This window comes from Heterocephalus glaber, unplaced genomic scaffold, assembly GCF_053883595.1.
Source record: "Heterocephalus glaber isolate CG9 unplaced genomic scaffold, H.glaber_assembly_v1.0 deba00001465, whole genome shotgun sequence".
Classification (NCBI taxonomy): domain Eukaryota; kingdom Metazoa; phylum Chordata; class Mammalia; order Rodentia; family Bathyergidae; genus Heterocephalus; species Heterocephalus glaber.
Window position 1 is genome coordinate 15,568,374 of NW_028258312.1, and position 18,581 is coordinate 15,586,954.

Sequence of the window (18,581 nt, forward strand, 5' to 3'; positions counted from 1 at the left end):
TAACTAGCTTAAAAGAGAAGCAGTCTATAGTTACAGATAAGCAAGTTGAAAATGCACACTCACATGAATAAAACTTTTTCTGCCTCCTTTTGAAGCAGAAGTTGAATTTCATAAGTGTTTTCTATTGTGGATAAGAAGGCTTTATAAGGTCTACTTTCAAAGGTGATACTTTATGGTTAACAGCAGGAAGATTTATTAGAGCTCTGCTTCCTCATAGGTAATTGGTAAAAGAGAGTAAGAGCTATTCTGTTTGAAAAAAAAAGCTAGAAAATAAACTAAAACCTGTCCACACTTCATGTAATACATGCCATATTACTCAAGAGTATCAACTCATATTTAGATAAGAAGCTTGGGCAAAGAATGTAAGTCTACATGCAGGTTTCTCCATGGAGAAAATCTTGCCCCACTCCCAAAGAAAAAGTGGGCTGAGCTAATGTGCATAGTGACATAGTGACGTATATTCTGAGTCAGGCTCTTCAGCTTTACCTCACACTGATAAAATAGATAACTACATTGGGAGTAGCATTAGTAATAGCATATTATCAGTTTGGTTTCTTTTTTTTTTAATTAAGTTTATACAATATGATGACATTCATCATTGGGAATTTTACATGATGTATCTTGGTTCTTATTTTTTCTCTATTCCCCTGCCCTCCCTTCCACCCCTCCACACCTCCCTGTTTACAAGGGCTTTGTTTCCTTTTTTTCCTTTTCTCATATTTATTCCTTTTATCAGTTTTTAAAAATAATACCCCCCCATGACTGTTACCATCTGTCTGTGGAACTCAGAGTACCCTAAATTGCTTACAGTTAAACCTCAGCATTTTATTTTAATTGTATTATAGTGATACTGTATTATATGTAACATGAGTGAAGAAAATCATTTAATTTTTGGCAGGAGTAAAAATGATGGAATTGTTAATAAGCTGGTTTTATTATTTTCAGTATCCCAAACATTTCATCTTTTCCCTTGTTCATGTTTTCTTTAACAGTTTTGGAAATCTAGCCCTAGTATTCTTGCTGTTCAGAGATCTGCAATGCTTAAAAAGCAACAGCAGCAGCAGCAGCAACAACAGCAGCAGCAGCAGCAACAGCAACATCCAGCCTCATCTAATAGTGGATCAGATGGGGTGAGTTTTCATTATGAGCTGTTTTTAAAGTTGACATAGTACCTAACCATTTAGTATTTATGAAACTATTAAAAACATTGGCTTTTAAAGCCTAAATTTGAGATACCTGCATTTAAATATATGTGTGAAGAATTTTGAAATATAGACATAATCATTTATTTTTGCCTTGAGGGATTAATGCAAAATAATCAAGGTAAATTTACGTGCAGTTGCCCATCACAGCAAAACAAGAAATATGAAATATGAAGGAAATAATTACGTATGCATGTACATGTATACACAATGCATGAATTATACTGTTAAGTTACATTTGTACAGAATATTAACAAAATTGTTTAAAAATATTTTTGTTTTTAATTGACACATAATTATTGTACATATTTGTGAGGGTTCAGTGTCATTTCAATACATTTATACAATGTAAAATGATCAAATGAAGGTACTTGGTGCATCTGTCAGCTCAGACATTTTCATCATGTTTATGTTTGGATTGTTCAGTATCACCTCTGCTATTTGGAAACAGTTCGTTATTATCAGCCATAGTTATCGTACCATGCTGTAGGACCTTATAAGTTGATCTTCCTATCCATCTATGCTCATACCCTTAACTGTCTTCTCTCCATCACTCCCTCCACCACATCCTTCAGAGGCCTGAAAATCACTATTCTGTTCTGTTGATGTTTTTAGCAACATCAACTTTTGAGCATCCACACATAAGTGAGACGGGCTGTTTTGTCTTTTTTGTGTCTGGCTCACTTCATTTAACATAATGTCCTCCAATTCCATCCATATTGCTCCAAATGATAGAATTTGATTCTTTTTTTATTGCTGAATAGTCAATTATATATATCACATTTTCTTTATTCACCTCTCAATGGATGTCTAGGTTGATTTTATATCTTAGCTCTTGAGTAATGCAAAACTATTGATACAGTAGTTTCAGAAGAATAGATTGCAACTATAAACTCTGTGTGTGCAAACATACTTGCATGTGTGTTTACCCAATGCAGTCAGGAAAAATTTATCTAGAGCCAGATTTGGTAGACACCTGTAATCCCACCACTCTGGTTGGCTAAGGCAGGAGGACCACAGTTTGAGCCCAGCCCAGGCATCTTAGTGACTTACTGAGACCCTGTCTCAAAATAAAAAGTTAAAAGGCTGAGGGTGTAGCTCAGTGCAATGGCAATGGCAATTCCCAATACCACACCAACAAAACAACAAAACAAAAATAAAAAACAAAAAACCAATCTCATGGTGAAGAAAAATGTTAGTTTGAAATTTAGCATATGGACAGCTAGGATTCCATCTGATATCCAGTGCAACAGTGATGATCACCAGAGATAGTAGATTTTGGGTTTTGCACAAAATACTGATATGATTATTTACCTGATTTCACTGTTAATTTACAGTTAAAAATTTATAGTTATTTTAAGCACATAGAACACAAAAAGGCTTTACAGATGCTATTATTAGCAAAGCAAATGTTACATAATTATAGCAAGTAAAAATTTGATAACATGGTTAAGTTATAATCATTAGTGAATGACACTGACATTTATTTTTCCCTACAGGATTCTTCTAGCAGTGATGATTCTGATGACTCATCGAGTGATGTCAAAAGGAAAAAGCATAAAGAGTATGTTATTTTGTTCCTGTCAGAAAGATACTGATGGCTTTGTATTTCTTTATGAAAATTGTTGCCCAAAAATAGACTCTTCTAAATTCTTTATTCCTGTCATTTTAAAGATAATTAAAACTATTAGCCCTTAACATTTATCTTTTTAATATACCCCTTTGTCTCCTATAATCCTCTCCCTTACATATTTATAAATTTTAAAGATCTTCTAAGTTCTAAAATTTTAATAGCTTGGGAAATAGAATTTTAGGAACCAGAGGATTATTGATGATTCTGTTAATTTATATTAACAGTCCTTATTATTTACGTGCACATGAAATGCACTTCATCTGCAGAAATAATTTAGAAATTTACAATAATTGCCTAAAAATCTTGACAAAGTATTGTTTCAAATTCTTACTTAACATTTAAAAGAGTTTAATTTGGGGCTGGGGATTTAGTTCAGTGGTGCCACCGCCTGCCTCACAAAGAACAAGGCCCTGAGTTTCATCCCCAGTACCAAAAATAAAGGGGGTTTAGATTTTTTCTCTTTATTTTTTAGAAACATTCAATTTTGTCTCATTTTTTCCTATTTGTCTTTGATATTTTGCACATTCACTTTGGTATGTCTGTTTGGATTTGTTACTTTTCCCACAGGATTTGTATATCTTTAATGTGAAGTTTTGGGTCTTAGTTTCTGAAAATTCAGTCATTATATTATTGGATGTGTTCTTTCTCATTCTATAATTCCCTTAGGTACTTTATTAATAGATGTGTGTTGGATCAGTTTATCCTCTGAATCTTACTGTATCATGTTTTTAATCCTTGGTTTACCATATTATGGCTGTTTTCTTAGAGCTGTCTTGCAGTTTTCTGTTCCTCTCTCTCTCTCTCTCTCTCTCTCTCTGTAATAATGGGATTGACTATGGGTTCTGTACCACTCAGCTCTACCCTCAGCCCATTTTTGAGAGAAGCTTTCACTTGTTGAACTTTCACCCTTCTGCCTCATCCTCTCAGATAGTAGGATTACAGTGTGTGACCCCTTACGTGTCTTGCTTTTTTTCCCTTTCCCTTCCCTCACTCTCTCCTCCCTTCTCTGACTCCCCCCCACCCCGCCCCGCCCCTGTCTGTTTAGGAACTGCTTAGGAATCAAAGCCAAGGCTTCCCACATGTTAGACAGGTGCTCTACCAAGGAGTTAGCCCAGTATTCTAGTTTTCATTGCAACACTATTCAACTGCTATGCCTTGTCAGCTATTTACATTTTCTAACGAGTTGTTAATTTCTCAACTTAGCATGGGTAGAAGCAGAATGATATTTTAAAAAAACAAGTAATTTGGGATGATGGATCTATTTGCTTGAATGTAAAAATTTTAACATACAAAAAGGAGATTTTTTTCCCCCATATATCCTGCATATTGCTACTTTCATTTTCCAAGCCCTAAAAAGATGTAAGATAAAAAACAATTTACTGGTATTATTTTTGTTTTCAAGATCAGATTTTATGCTTGTGTTACTTTAGCATTGTTGTAATTGATAGAAGAGATGCAGAGCAGTGGAGCAAAGCAGTAGCTGAAGGCAGGATGCAGTACAGGGTGAACACCCCTTACCTGAAATGCTCAGGATCAGAAGTATTTCACGTTCTGCTAAGAGTTCCTAAGCACAAAATGCTCAGAAATTTTCAGATTTTTAATTAAGGATATTCAGTCTGTAAACATAAGAATTTAATATGTATCTTTCATTTGAACTTCATATAAGAGCAAAATATTAACATGTGCACCCAGTATTTTTTCTCTGCATGTTGACTTGGCAATAAATAAATTAAATGGATTAAAAACAGTAAAAAGGCTGAGGTCGAATATGGATTGAGATAATAATGACGGTAGTTTTTTTATTGACTTTTTTGGTAATGTATTTTAAACTTTTCTTAATGTGTACTATAATTTAAAAAATGTGTTTTTTAAAAAATAGCCTCTAGAGTTCTGGCGCCTGCCTCTCAAGCTCAAGGTTCCAAGTTCGATCCCTGCTACCAAAAAAAAAATAATAAGAAAAAAAAACCTCTAGAAAACTAAAATGAAAGTGATTAGAATATTATTTTTGGAAAGGGCTAATATAATAATTACACCAAATTTTCAAAATCAAACCCATGACTCTTCAAGTTAGCATAATACGTTTTTATCCATAACGAGAATCTTGTTATTAGCTGGAATGGGATTTAGTTGGTTTGATCATCTCTGTATTTTATTAGTGACAAAAGTTACTTATGTATGAATAAATAAAACAACTTCATGAATTTTATATACAGTGAAGATTGGCAAATGTCTGGATCGGGATCTGCATCTCAGTCTGGTTCAGATTCAGAATCTGAAGAAGAGAGAAATAAAAGCAGTTGTGATGAAACGGAATCTGATTATGAGCCAAAAAACAAAGTAAAAAGCAGAAAGCCTCAAAATAGGTAAGTGTAGTGTGTTCTTGGCCTGATGCTAAAAATTGTAGGTTATGGAATATATTCATTCTTTTTGAATATAGTTTCTCAGATCTTGTTTTATGCTAATGTTTTAATAAAACTATATATACCCTTTCTTATTCTTCCCTAGATCTAAGTCAAAAAATGGAAAAAAGATACTTGGACAAAAAAAGAGACAAATTGATTCATCTGAGGATGATGATGATGAGGAAGATTATGATAATGATAAAAGAAGTTCTCGTCGCCAAGCAACTGTCAATGTTAGCTATAAGGAAGACGAAGAAATGAAAACAGATTCTGATGACCTACTAGAAGTCTGTGGAGAGGATGTTCCTCAACCTGAGGAAGAGGAATTTGAAACAATAGAAAGGTTTATGGATTGTCGTATTGGGCGAAAAGGAGGTATTTTTTTAAAACATTTTATTGCTTGGTTTTTAAATAGCACCAGGGTCAAAGAATCTCTTTAAATATTTAAATGCTAAGAGGGTGAATTTTCTTCTGTTTTACCTATTTGCTGTAAAACTGTACTTTGCTTATTGGCCTGAGTAGCGTATTCCCAGAAAATACTCCCTTGACCTCATTATCATATAATGTGGATACTTAGAAAACTCCTAACTTGTGAATTTGAGGTTTTGGCCTGCTCACCCTAAATAATTAGTTGCTAATCAAGGACTTAAAATTTCACAAAGTTTTTGGTTTTTGAAAAAATTTTTCTTACATAAATAAGTAGGTTATATTTATCTGGAAATATATAGATTTGTAAAAGGTAACTGGAAGTTAAAAATTGTCAACTTCCCAGTTACCGATTATTGTAAGTTGGTGTTTTCCACTGTTTTGACCCTTTTATCTCTCATTTTAAAATTAAGGTGATTAAATTAGCTAATTCTTGAGCTCTAAAATTCTTAATCTATTTTCTTTATAGATAACATACTTTCCCATAAATTTCTGTACTCTAATAGTTTCTTTGCTTAAAAGTGTTTGTATTTTCATAGTCTTAAAAATTTTGAATTAAAAGGAAATAATCCTACATGGAAGGTCTTGTACTTTTGCTTTTAGCTACTGGTGCTACTACAACCATCTATGCGGTTGAAGCAGATGGTGATCCAAATGCAGGATTTGAAAAAAACAAGGAACCAGGAGAGATCCAGTATTTAATTAAATGGAAAGGATGGTCCCATATCCACAATACTTGGGAGACAGAAGAAACCCTTAAACAGCAGAATGTTAGAGGAATGAAAAAATTGGATAATTACAAGAAAAAAGATCAGGAAACAAAAAGATGGTAAATATTCTGTATGCCATATTTTTTTTTTATCATTCAAAGATTATTAGCAAACTCTTGATAATCGGGAATACATAACCAAGAACTAAATGACAGCCTACAATAGCTATTTCTCGCCTATTGTATTCCATCTCAAGATCAGACTTTTTAGGGGTAGCTATGTCCAAGCCTTTCTTTGATAACAATCACATAAGAATGTCTGTCATACATTATAAGTTATAAATTTGTAAAACTAAAAATCACAATTAATTTCTGTCTCACTTTCTTTGTTGTTAAAGCTTGTCTTACAAGATTAAGTGGCAAATGGCAGCTCCTGTCTGTGGATAGTATTTAGTGGAATAAGTTATTTAGAGGAGATTTTAAAGCCTGTTCCTGGTTAAATTTTTTTAGGTTGAAAAATGCTTCCCCAGAAGATGTGGAATATTACAATTGCCAGCAAGAACTTACAGATGATCTGCATAAACAGTATCAAATAGTGGAGCGTATAATTGGTTAGTTATAAATGATTCAGATAAAATGTCTGTCTTTTCAGATTTATTTTCAAATCATTTGAAAGAATAAAATTTACTACTTATGAAATACATTCGCATGCCCTTACTAAGCTACAGTATTATAAAGTATGTGATGTTTACTTGTGAAGTATTTACTAAGAATCTCTCATAAGATTAAATGTGAACAACTAAAATAAATAACATGGTTATCTCACAGCTCATTCCAACCAGAAGTCAGCAGCTGGTTATCCTGACTACTATTGCAAGTGGCAGGGCCTTCCGTACTCAGAATGCAGCTGGGAAGATGGAGCGCTCATTTCCAAAAAGTTTCAGGCGTGCATTGATGAGTATTTTAGCAGGAACCAATCAAAAACTACTCCTTTTAAAGACTGCAAAGTGAGTATTGTTTGGCATTTTCAGTGAATGAAAATGTATTTATCATAAATATTATAAACCTAAATAGAGGAGTTGGATCTTGATTGCAGACAGAGTGAAGGAGAGTCCTTAATGCATAGGTCTCCTAGGAAGTGAGGTTTCTATAATGCTTTGTGATCTTTGATGTGGTTAACTTTTACCTTTGGTGAGTGGTATTATGTCATAAAGATGATAAGTTGATGATGGTATTTACGAGGAGTGGGCTGGTGAGATCAAATTTCCTTGGAAACTAGAGGTACATGCTGTTAAAAAGGCAGAGATGATACTTTTCTCTGAAGGTGGGAAAGGGCAAGAAGCTCATACTTATTACAAAGTAACAAGGATTACCTTGCCTAGATACCTCTGAAATCTTAAGTTTCTGTAAAAGTTATTAGCCATGGTTTTAAGGTAGGTGCTACTAAAACTCTTAGCTATTACAAAATTGAATTACGTTTGTAACAATATTTTGAGAGTCAGATATTGCATGGAAACCTAATCTGTTATGTTTTATTGGCTAGTTCAGTGCAGGAGTGATGGTTATGAATGAATTTAACATAGTGAATTTAACATAGTTTTTGCTTGAATGCATGAAGAAATGCATGAGACCCATGTATTTTGGCAGAAACTTAATTTTCTCCATTTTTTTTGCTTAAAAGACCAAAATGTTCACTGTGCATTCTTGTTAAGAGTCATAGAAAATGGTATTCTTTGTAAATCCTTAGGTATGTTGAATTATGGAATATCTAAAATTGATGACTTGAGATGGAATTTTAAAGTTTATAGTGAATGCTTAAGTTTTCATTTTTTAGTGTAATTTCTTAGACAAGTCTACATGTTAACACTTATTTTCACTAAAGGTATTAAAACAAAGACCAAGATTTGTAGCTCTGAAGAAGCAGCCATCCTATATTGGAGGACATGAGGGTTTAGAATTAAGAGATTACCAACTCAATGGTTTAAATTGGCTTGCTCATTCTTGGTGCAAGTAAGTATATTTTGAATTATTTTAATTTGCCTGCAAGTATAGGATTCAGAAAAGGTTTTCATAAACATAAAGGTTTTTATAGCAGCTTTTTATATGCAGATGCTTGTTAATTTTTACTTTGCATAAACAATACTTATATACTAGGAAGAAAATCCAGTGGGATTTGAGTTTGATTGTTTCAGTTCTCTTTTCAGACAAAGTCTTGCTGGTCTTAAATTCACTGTGTAGCCTAGGTTGGCCTTAAAGCATTTCCTGCCTCAGCCTCCTGAGTGCTGATATTATAGGTGTGTCCCACCATGCCCGACTATGATTGATGTAGCTCTTAAATGTATTAGAATTCAACTTAAAAAAAAAAAGCAATCCCATCCCACACTATTCCTAGAATATTTCTCTTTTCCTACTTTTGTTTTTGTTTTTTCTTCCCAGTGCTAGGGATTAAACCCAGGACTTCATGAATGCCAGAGAAGTACCCTCCCAGTGAGCTATATCATCATCCCTAGTTATTTCTAATAATCATTTAGTCCTCTATTTTGGCCTGTGGTCCCAACTCTTGAGAGTATATAGAAACCTCTAGGATGCAATTTAGATATGATTTTTCACCTCTTTTCTTCCTGGATATTTTTTCTTTACTTAATATGTTTGGACTTCTAGTAAACAAATTGGTTTCAGAATTTATGAAGGATAATACAGTTAATTTTTAAGCCTCCCTGATTTTAAATGGTATTTCTCCTTTTGTGGTACTGGGGAATTGACCCCAGGGCCTGTGCACTGAGCTACATCCCTAGTCCTTCATTATTTTTATTTTTGAGAGGACCCTCAGTATATCATAAGGTTGCCCAGGCTAGGGTAGAACTTGTCATCGTCTTGCCTTGTACTCCCAGAGTGCTGAGATCACAGATTCCGGATACCACACCTAGCTTCCTTTACTTTTCTTACAGTACTAGTGATTAAGTCTTTCGCTAGATGCTGTTATTTTTTTGGAGTGGGGGCATGGCATTGCTTGGGCTTGGACCCAGGGTCTCATCCATTTGCTAGCCAAATGTTGTGTCATTCAACTGTTCAACTGCATCCTCAACCCTTTTTGTATTTTATTTTGAGAAGGGCCTTGCTAAGCTGCCCAGGCTATGCTCAAACTCTTGATCCTTTTGCCTGAGGCTTTAGAATAGCTGGGATTACTGTTAATGCACCACCATACCCAGCACTCTTTTCCCATTTATTAAGTGTAGCTCATAAAAAATGGTGTTTTATAAAATACCTAACAGATTCATTTTTTATAATTTCATATAAATACATGATATCTATATTATATACATGATGTAAAAGAAGTTACTTTGTGTATTTGAACCTTTATTGTATACATGGTGTTTTGTTTTTGTTTTAACTTTGTAGAGGAAATAGTTGCATACTTGCTGATGAAATGGGCCTTGGAAAAACAATACAGACGATCTCGTTTTTGAACTATTTGTTTCATGAACATCAATTATATGGACCTTTTCTATTAGTAGTACCACTCTCCACTCTCACTTCCTGGCAAAGGGAGATTCAGACATGGGCTTCTCAGATGAATGCTGTGGTTTATTTAGGTGACATTAACAGCAGAAACATGGTAAGTTGTTTCTCTATAAACTTAGAAATCTAGACCTACTTGTCTTAGAGGATGAGTATCTGTTTTGTTCTGTCTCTGTAGTCTTAATTCTAAGAGAACTCTCCACAAAAATGTATATAATACATAGCTATAACAGAAATCAATTTTGGTTTAATATATACATATATATATATATTATATGTATACATATATGTTTTCTCTCACAGAAAATTTCAATTACAATACATCCCCAACTTTATATGTTCCAGAAGAATAGTCATAGGTCAGATTCATTCTTTTTTTTTTTTGGTACCAGGGATCTAACTCAGGTCCTTGAGTTTTTGTGCAGCAGGCGGCGAAACCACTGAGCTAAATCCCCAGCCCCTCAGATTCATTCTTAAGACTGACAAAGTGAGTCTTACACCTTTGACAAAAATATATAATGTAAAGCATAAAAAAACCAAACACAAAAATATAGCAAGTTCCCCACTGTACTTTACTTCTGTACAGTAACACACAGCAGCACACTGTGACAGTGTCCAGCAGACACATGAGCTCCTTCCACTATTTGTTCACATCTACAAATGTAATGCTAGGTCCATTTGTATCTGTGAAAGTTTGCAACTTGAATATTTGTAAGTCAGGGACTTACTGTATACACAAAAACAAAATAGTGTGTAAACATCCACTTCCTCATTTCCAGTCTCACGTTTCACCTCATTGCCAGTTTTTTTATGTACCTCATCATGTTGCACTTTTCCCAATTATTACACAGCAAACCCCAGATCTCGTACTTCATCTATAAATATTATTAAATAAATAAGTTTATCTTTTATTTAATGAAATCTTTCTTCGGTGAAACATGTACACTAAATTGTTTCAATTTTTAGTAAAAGATTTTGATATGCCATGGTATTTACATTTTATTAGATCAACACAGCATGCTAGACTAAATAATAACTTATTACATAAGCATAGATTTTTATGTAGAGTGGCTTTTCTTTTAGAAATGCAATTTGGTTAATGTTTGTCTTAGAATTGTCTTTAAATTTCTTAATAGATAAGAACTCATGAATGGATGCATCCCCAGACCAAACGGTTAAAATTTAATATACTTTTAACAACTTATGAAATTTTATTGAAGGATAAGGTATGTATTTCCTGTGATGTTTTCTGGTTTGCTGTATTAGTTTTTTCTTTACTATATGTTGACAGGATGAAAGCATCACTTAAGTCATGGAATGGGTTGGCAAACGCTAGCCTATGGGCTGATGGGTTTTTTTAAGGCCTTTAAACTAAGAATGGTTTTTGCATTTTAAAAGGTTTTAAAGCATTACATTTTTAAGAGGGCTGCATTGAAAGAATATGTAACAGACCACATATTGGTCTGCAGAGTCTAAAATGTTTACCATATTGCCAACTCCTGACTTAAACCAGTTTGATATTATCTGTTGATTTATAAGCTTTTTAAAGAGGAAGAACTTCTTTAACTGGATTAAGCTACCACTGTGTGAAATATATTTATATCTGCTGTCTCATTTAATTCTCCCGTGTACTTTATATTTGCTATTTCTGTTTGTATTGAAAAGAAAAATCGTCTCAAAGAGTTTAACAAACTTGTCAGAGGTCACACAGAATCAGACCCTTCTGTTTTAAGTCAGAGACCTAAGTTCATATATTAAAGATCATCAGTTCATCAAAGTCATAGAGTACACCCAGAATAAAATACTGTTCAGATTGACATTGAGACCTTTATTGTGCTTGGGTTAAAAATCTATTAAAAAATGTCTAACTTGGTAGTAGAAGTGGTTTTTTTTTCTCCTTAGCAGTGTCTAACCAGTAAAAACTGAGTTGATATGTCATTTTCTGATGGTTAAATTAGTCCTAGAAGAAACTTCATTTTGTATACTGAATTAATTTGATTTGAAAATTCTAATAAAACCTGAAGTACTTTTTATTTAGAAATTAGACAAAGGTTTTTTAAAAAAATTTATCTTGTCTCGTTTTAATAACCTTAGTTCAGATCGCATGAGAAAGCTGACATTGAATTCTGTTTTTTTATCCAGATATTAACTGTGTTCCTTGTTCCCTCTAAGGCTTTCCTTGGTGGTTTGAATTGGGCATTCATAGGTGTTGATGAAGCACATCGATTAAAAAATGATGATTCCCTTCTGTACAAAACTTTAATAGATTTTAAATCTAACCACCGCCTCCTTATCACTGGAACCCCTTTACAAAACTCCCTGAAAGAGCTCTGGTCATTGCTCCATTTCATTATGCCGGAAAAGTAAGAAAATTTTGTATTATACATTTTTAATCATAGTTTTGTGTGCAGATTTTTAATGGAAACAAAATTAGTTTAGGTAGTATGGTCAGTAAGTGCCTTAAAGCATTGGAGTGCAGATTATTTGAGAAGAACAGCAAAGAGAGTGGGATATTTGGGATTTATATTTGAATTTTTAAATTTTTGTATATAAATTTATGGGTAATAAATTACAAAATTGATTTTGCATTTGTTCAAAATACCTCCCTTTTTTCTTTTTTTTTCCTGGTACTGGGGATTGAGCTCAGGACCGTGCGCTTGCCAGGCAAGCACGGCGCCACTGAGCTACATCCCCAGCCCTCAGAATACCTTCTTTGGAAATTTGAAGCTGTACTTTGTATTTGATAGTAGCCCTAACAACAAGGTGCAAGTAACCCAATTGTATAAATGAGAAAAACTAGACTTGAAAAGGTTAAATGACTTACCAAAGGTCATTCTTTTTTCTAAAAGAGCCATAACTTTATATATATCTATGTGTATATACACACACACATAAAAATACACGTACATGTATATGTTCACATATATAAATAATATATAAATGCATTATGTATTATATATTATATACATGTATAATTATATACATGTATATAATAATATACATTATATGTATATTTTTGGGTACCTGGGATCAAACTCGGGACCTTAGGACCTTGCATTTGGGAAGCAGGCGTGGCACCACTGAGCTAAATCCCTGGCCCTTTAAATATATATTTTTGAGAATTAGTAGGGATAATTACTTTTTTACTTGAAAATACTTTAACTTACAAAAGTACTTATATTTTACCTTATATCTGCAAAGTAACTGACAAATATTTTTTCTTAAACTGCACATTGTCTCTTCACTCAATGACTCCTGTGCTGTAAAGTTTTTAATTTGATGTAATACCATTTATTGATTCTTGCTGTTATTTCTTGTTCATATTCATGTATATAAAATGAATATAACATGTATATAAAATGAAATTTATGGAAGACAGACTTACATGTGATTAAGTTTAGTGCCCCCCCCCCCCCATGTTCTGTAGTTTATATGACTCCTTGAAATGTGTCATACACATTTTGGCTTTTTTTGAGTGATTGTCCCATTATGTCAAATTTTAAAGGTTTTCTTCCTGGGAAGATTTTGAAGAAGAGCATGGCAAAGGGAGAGAATATGGTTACGCGAGCCTCCACAAGGAGCTGGAGCCGTTTCTGTTACGCCGAGTTAAGAAAGATGTCGAAAAATCTCTTCCTGCCAAAGTTGAACAGATTTTAAGAATGGAAATGAGTGCTTTACAGAAACAATATTACAAGTAAGTTGTAATATTGTACACAGAACACATATTCTAAGTATTTAATTCTGAATAGCCTCCGTAGTCTATCCTCATCCTGGTACCCTCACCTTTCCCTTAAATTGAGCAGTAATAGTTGTGAAATTTGAGAATAGATTTATTCTGTGGCATAGTGGGGCAGAGAGATTTAATGTCATGTCCACAGTTATCAAGTGACAGGACTAAATCTTTTAATACATCATTAATTTCTTTTCTAGATCTCATACCTGACAGTTTTTTGTTTTGTTTTGTTTTGTTTTGTTTTTGGTACGGGGGATCGAACTCAGGACATTGCACTTTCAAGGCAGGCGGCAGAACCACTGAGCTAAATCCCCGGCCCCCAGTTTCTTTTAAGCATTCTGGTTTTTCTGATTTCCATGATAGTAAGGTATTATGTAATTATAATTGACAGAAGTAAAAGAGATTTAGGCCTCTCTGCATTATCAAATCATACTGTGTGTAATTTTATGTCAGAATCTGTAGTAAGACTTTTTAAAGAATCAAAAGGGGCAGTATGTCCTAACATCTGTTTAAATGTTTGACTGCATAAAATGAGATGCCTTGCTACATATATTTGGAGTTTTAGGAAAACTTACATTTTATAGTAAAAATCTGTAAGTGCCATGCATTTAAATATGTAGTCGTGGCATAATTTTTTAGGTTTTTATTATGAAACACTTCAAATACATGCAAAAGTAGGATTATATTATAAAACTCAGCTATCACTCAGCTTTTTTTTTTTCTTTTTTTGCGGTTCCAGGGATCGAACTCAGGACCTTGTGCTTGCGAGGCAGGCGCAGTGCCACTGAGCTAAATCTCCAGCCCTACTCAGCTTATTTTTTAACTTAAAGCCACTCTTGCTGTCTCTCTAGCCATCTCCATTTCTTCCACTTATTCTTGAGGCAAAGCAGAGATAAGTGTTTCACCGACAAATACTATTCCATTATCTCTAATGATTTTTAAATATCCCATTTAAAAATGCTAACAATTTCATGATATTAAGTGTTCAGTATGTTCAGATTTTCGGTATAGTCTCAAGCTTTCTATAAAAGTTTGCTTGAACAGGGATTGAAATAAGGTCTATGACAATTGATTTTACCTCTTTTTATCTGTAGGTTTTTCTTTTTCTTAAAATTTATTTGATGAGGGAAGCAACTATGTTGTAGAATTTTTCCATAATGTATATTTTGCATAGTGCATCTTTTTGGAAGAATTGTAACACATCCCGTGTATTTTTTATACATTGATAGATCAGGTGCTTGTTTAGATTCACATTTTAATTTATGGCCATAATATGCTTTGTAATACAAAATGATGGTACAGTATTCTAATTTTGGTATGGAATTCTTTTAAAAAGAAGAGCAATGCTGAAATAGAAGACACAGTCCCCTATTATTCTATGAGTGCTTGTTGGTCATGTGTCATGGACCTTAGGATTTAGACTCTTCCAGGTATTTTTTTGGAAACTAAGGTTATAAAATACTACAATAAGTTTCTGTAAAAAGTTTTAAAACATCACCTCTAGAGAAAGAAGAAAATTTTTTACAGAGAGGAAAAAAATCTGTCCTTTATTATGTACCTCTTAATGGTGTTGAGCATTGTCCATGGATTGCACTTTGCTCTTTAGATTTGGGCAGATACTGAATAACTTGGTAAAGAATGGTAGTGAGAGAATACAACCAGATATTTGTGGATTGTAAAATCCCTTTGAAGACTTTGTAAGAAAGAAAGAAATGAAAGGTGATGGAACAGAAATTGGCTCCTGGTAAGAGGAAATTTTATGTGTGGTTTGGAGTATGCAGTAAAATAGCTCCAAGTTTTCTGTAAAATCATGTAATTATAATTTAGAAAACACAGTGTAGTTAAAATCAAGTATCTTCATGATACTTTTAGGTCTGTGAAAAAAGGTCGAATTTCAGTAGTTGTCTAATGAAGTGAAATTTGTAAAAATGTTAAGGTAGATGATACACTTGAACATCTTTTTATCAAATTCAAGGGGTAAATAATTGATACTATACTCGCTTTGTTACATAAATCCTTTTCCTATGTATACTTAGTGCTTCAGATAAGTTATGTATTCCCCTGAGACTTTTGAATGAGGTTCACTCCATTGTATATCTAGTTGTGAATTCCATGATGGTGCAGTTTTTCTTGGGTACTAGATTTCTTCTTTTTGGATTCAGAATTTATTTTGTTACTTTTTCTGCTAAACATAATTTTCATGATTTTGTTTCTTTTTTAAAGGTGGATTTTAACTAGGAATTACAAAGCCCTCAGCAAAGGTTCCAAGGGCAGTACCTCAGGCTTTTTGAACATTATGATGGAGCTAAAGAAATGTTGTAACCATTGCTACCTCATTAAACCACCAGATAATAATGAATTCTATAATAAACAGGAGGCCTTACAAGTAAGAAGTTTTAAATAATACTACTTTGTTGTAAGAAAAATTAATTATTTCTGTAAAGCAAAATTCTTGAAATGTTTATTTCTGTTTTAACTGAAAAGAGCATGGGGCTTTACTATATTAGAAGTTCTATTTGGCTAATGTTTTATTTAAATAATGGTCTTGATTATGGCTTTAATCTTCATAAAATAAAAACCATAAGTTTAGTTTTTAAATTTGGATCAGTTTTCTAGAAATCCATATTAAACTGTTGGATGTACCAATTTCCAAGGTGTGATCAAAATGTACAGTAAATGGTTAAAAAAGTTACTGCAGTGAGAGACACATTGCTATCAATGCCCTTGCTTAGAACACACTTTTGTGTCTTTAATGACGTATGATAAAAAATATGGCGGATGCTGCTGCATGCCATCCAACAGAAGTGCAGGATTGTAAAAACATTAGTGCTCCCCTGTGCCCTTATCTTGTATTCACTGGATCTGGCACTGTACAACTTCTAGCTACTCCCTGAAGGCAAAAGAACCATGGAAGGTAAACATTTTGAATTGATCCAGGACACTGAGGCAGCCACAAGAGCACAACTAAAGACAAAGTACAAAGAATACTTGCAGAACTATTTGAGAAAGTGGCAAGAATATTAGGATTGATGTGTTTGAAACACTCTGGGCAAGTATTTTGAGAGTGATTCATGGCAATGTCTCTTTTACTGTAATACATTTTAAAAATTTAAACATTCACCATATTTTTCTGTCATCCCTTTTATCCAGCAAAAATCCACTAGTATATACATAATTGTCAAAAAAAATCACTAATAGTGATTATGCTGAGTTTGTGATTTGACCAGTGGTGTTCTAAAAAAAAGGACATCTTGACCTCAAAGTCTGCTGTCCCCATTACTTACGGAAGATAAAACAGAAAGGTGAAGGCACACCTTAATAGAGTTACAAGAGCATATACAGTAGCTAGGATCAGTAACTCATATATAGTACACCTGCCTAGGTTTAAACTTTTGTTTACTTAATTGCTGCTGCTTATGTGTGGGGTTTTGGTTTTTTGGATTTTGTTTTGTTTTGTTTTTTGGCCAAGATTTTTGGAGAAATAGGGTAGCAAGTAGCAAATAGCATGAAATAGTACTTTTTATTCCTCCTAAAAATACAAAAACCTAGATGCTAAATGGCAAGGACAATTTTAATTTATGTAATATAGCAAACAATTAAAGGTCATAGAAAATTTTGAAAACCAAAATTGTTTTTAGCATTAAAATCTCAATTGAAAGTAATTAAAGCAATTTGAAGTATTAAGTGGAGCACTTGTATCATTTGTATCTTTAACACATTGTAACAGTTTTAACTTATTGTTTCCTTAGCACTTAATCCGAAGTAGCGGAAAATTAATTCTGCTTGACAAGCTGTTAATTCGACTAAGAGAAAGAGGCAACAGAGTTCTCATTTTTTCTCAAATGGTGCGGATGTTAGATATACTTGCAGAATATTTGAAATATCGTCAGTTCCCCTTTCAAGTAAGCATTTCATTGTCTTTTTTTTTTTTTTTTGGTACCGGGGATCGAACTCCGGTCCTTGCACTTGCGAGGCAGGCAGCGGAACCACTGAGCTAAATCCCCCACCCTGATTGTCTTTGTTTCATCTAATTCCTGACCTTATTTTAGAGAATTAGCTTTGAAATTATTTTGTAATTATATGCAGATTTTTGTATTTTTCCTTTAAAGAAATATATCTCCTTTAAATAATTGTATTATTATTTTTCTTTATCTTAAATTTAGGAATGGAGTAATTGTTATTTTCATTGTCTCTTCTAGGCCTGCTTTAGATGTTTTTAATTCATTTTATTGATACATTTTAGGTATGCAATATGATGACATTCATCATTGGGAATTTGCACCTTTACATGATATATTTTGGTTATTTTTTTAATAAAAAATATTTTTATAACCCATTCCCCTGCCCTCCCTTCAGTCCCTCTACCCCTCCCTATTTACAAAGACTTTGTTTCCATTTTTTTCCTTTTTTTGTATTTATTCCTTTCCCTTCTTTCCTTTCCCCCACCCCTCCTCCTTCCCCTTCCCCTTTGGACCTTTTCTTCCTATTTCACATGACCTATTATACGTTTTGTAGATTTTTTAAAAACTGCATTAAGGCAGATGGAAAAGATGATTGAAAAGATGTAAAGGGAGAGCCTTGTGTATTTCAGTTAGTCTTTGGTCTCCCAGAAAGTCTTGTGAAATGGCAGTAAAGTGATGGTCAGGGAGCACAAACTATCCAGGACACACAGACAAGAGAAAAGATAGTTGAATCTAATGGTAGATGTGTGATAATGAATTTAGATTGGAGAAAGCAAAATAGTAATCAACCAGTATGAAAACTTTAGAAGTAACTAATTGTAGAGAGCTGCAGAGATTCAAAGGATTTTTGACTCAATAATTTGAAATTGGGATATAGGCGGAGCTAAAAAAAGTAAAAAGATTGGTTGAAAGTCTTTAAAAAGGACCAGTTTTTACCTCCATTCTCTTCTGAAACTCCATGAAAATGACAGCCTAGGTTTCTGTTTGTTTTCAGG

The 18,581-nt window shown here is 33.4% G+C and overlaps 1 protein-coding gene across 2 annotated transcripts in view; it reads left to right on the forward strand.

Moving 5' to 3' along the window:
* Chd1 (chromodomain helicase DNA binding protein 1) overlaps positions 1–18,581 on the forward strand; it is a 71,735-nt gene that overhangs the window by 19,716 nt on the left and 33,438 nt on the right. For both annotated transcript variants that reach the window (XM_087180898.1, XM_087180899.1), the window contains exons 4-17: positions 993–1,130; positions 2,702–2,766; positions 5,049–5,198; positions 5,341–5,612; positions 6,267–6,492; positions 6,883–6,983; positions 7,201–7,379; positions 8,255–8,382; positions 9,772–9,988; positions 11,028–11,117; positions 12,064–12,254; positions 13,397–13,585; positions 15,848–16,010; positions 17,374–17,526. In XM_087180898.1, the coding sequence (XP_087037024.1) occupies positions 993–1,130; positions 2,702–2,766; positions 5,049–5,198; positions 5,341–5,612; positions 6,267–6,492; positions 6,883–6,983; positions 7,201–7,379; positions 8,255–8,382; positions 9,772–9,988; positions 11,028–11,117; positions 12,064–12,254; positions 13,397–13,585; positions 15,848–16,010; positions 17,374–17,526 (2,262 nt within the window). The remainder of the gene's footprint in view (positions 1–992; positions 1,131–2,701; positions 2,767–5,048; positions 5,199–5,340; positions 5,613–6,266; positions 6,493–6,882; positions 6,984–7,200; positions 7,380–8,254; positions 8,383–9,771; positions 9,989–11,027; positions 11,118–12,063; positions 12,255–13,396; positions 13,586–15,847; positions 16,011–17,373; positions 17,527–18,581) is intronic.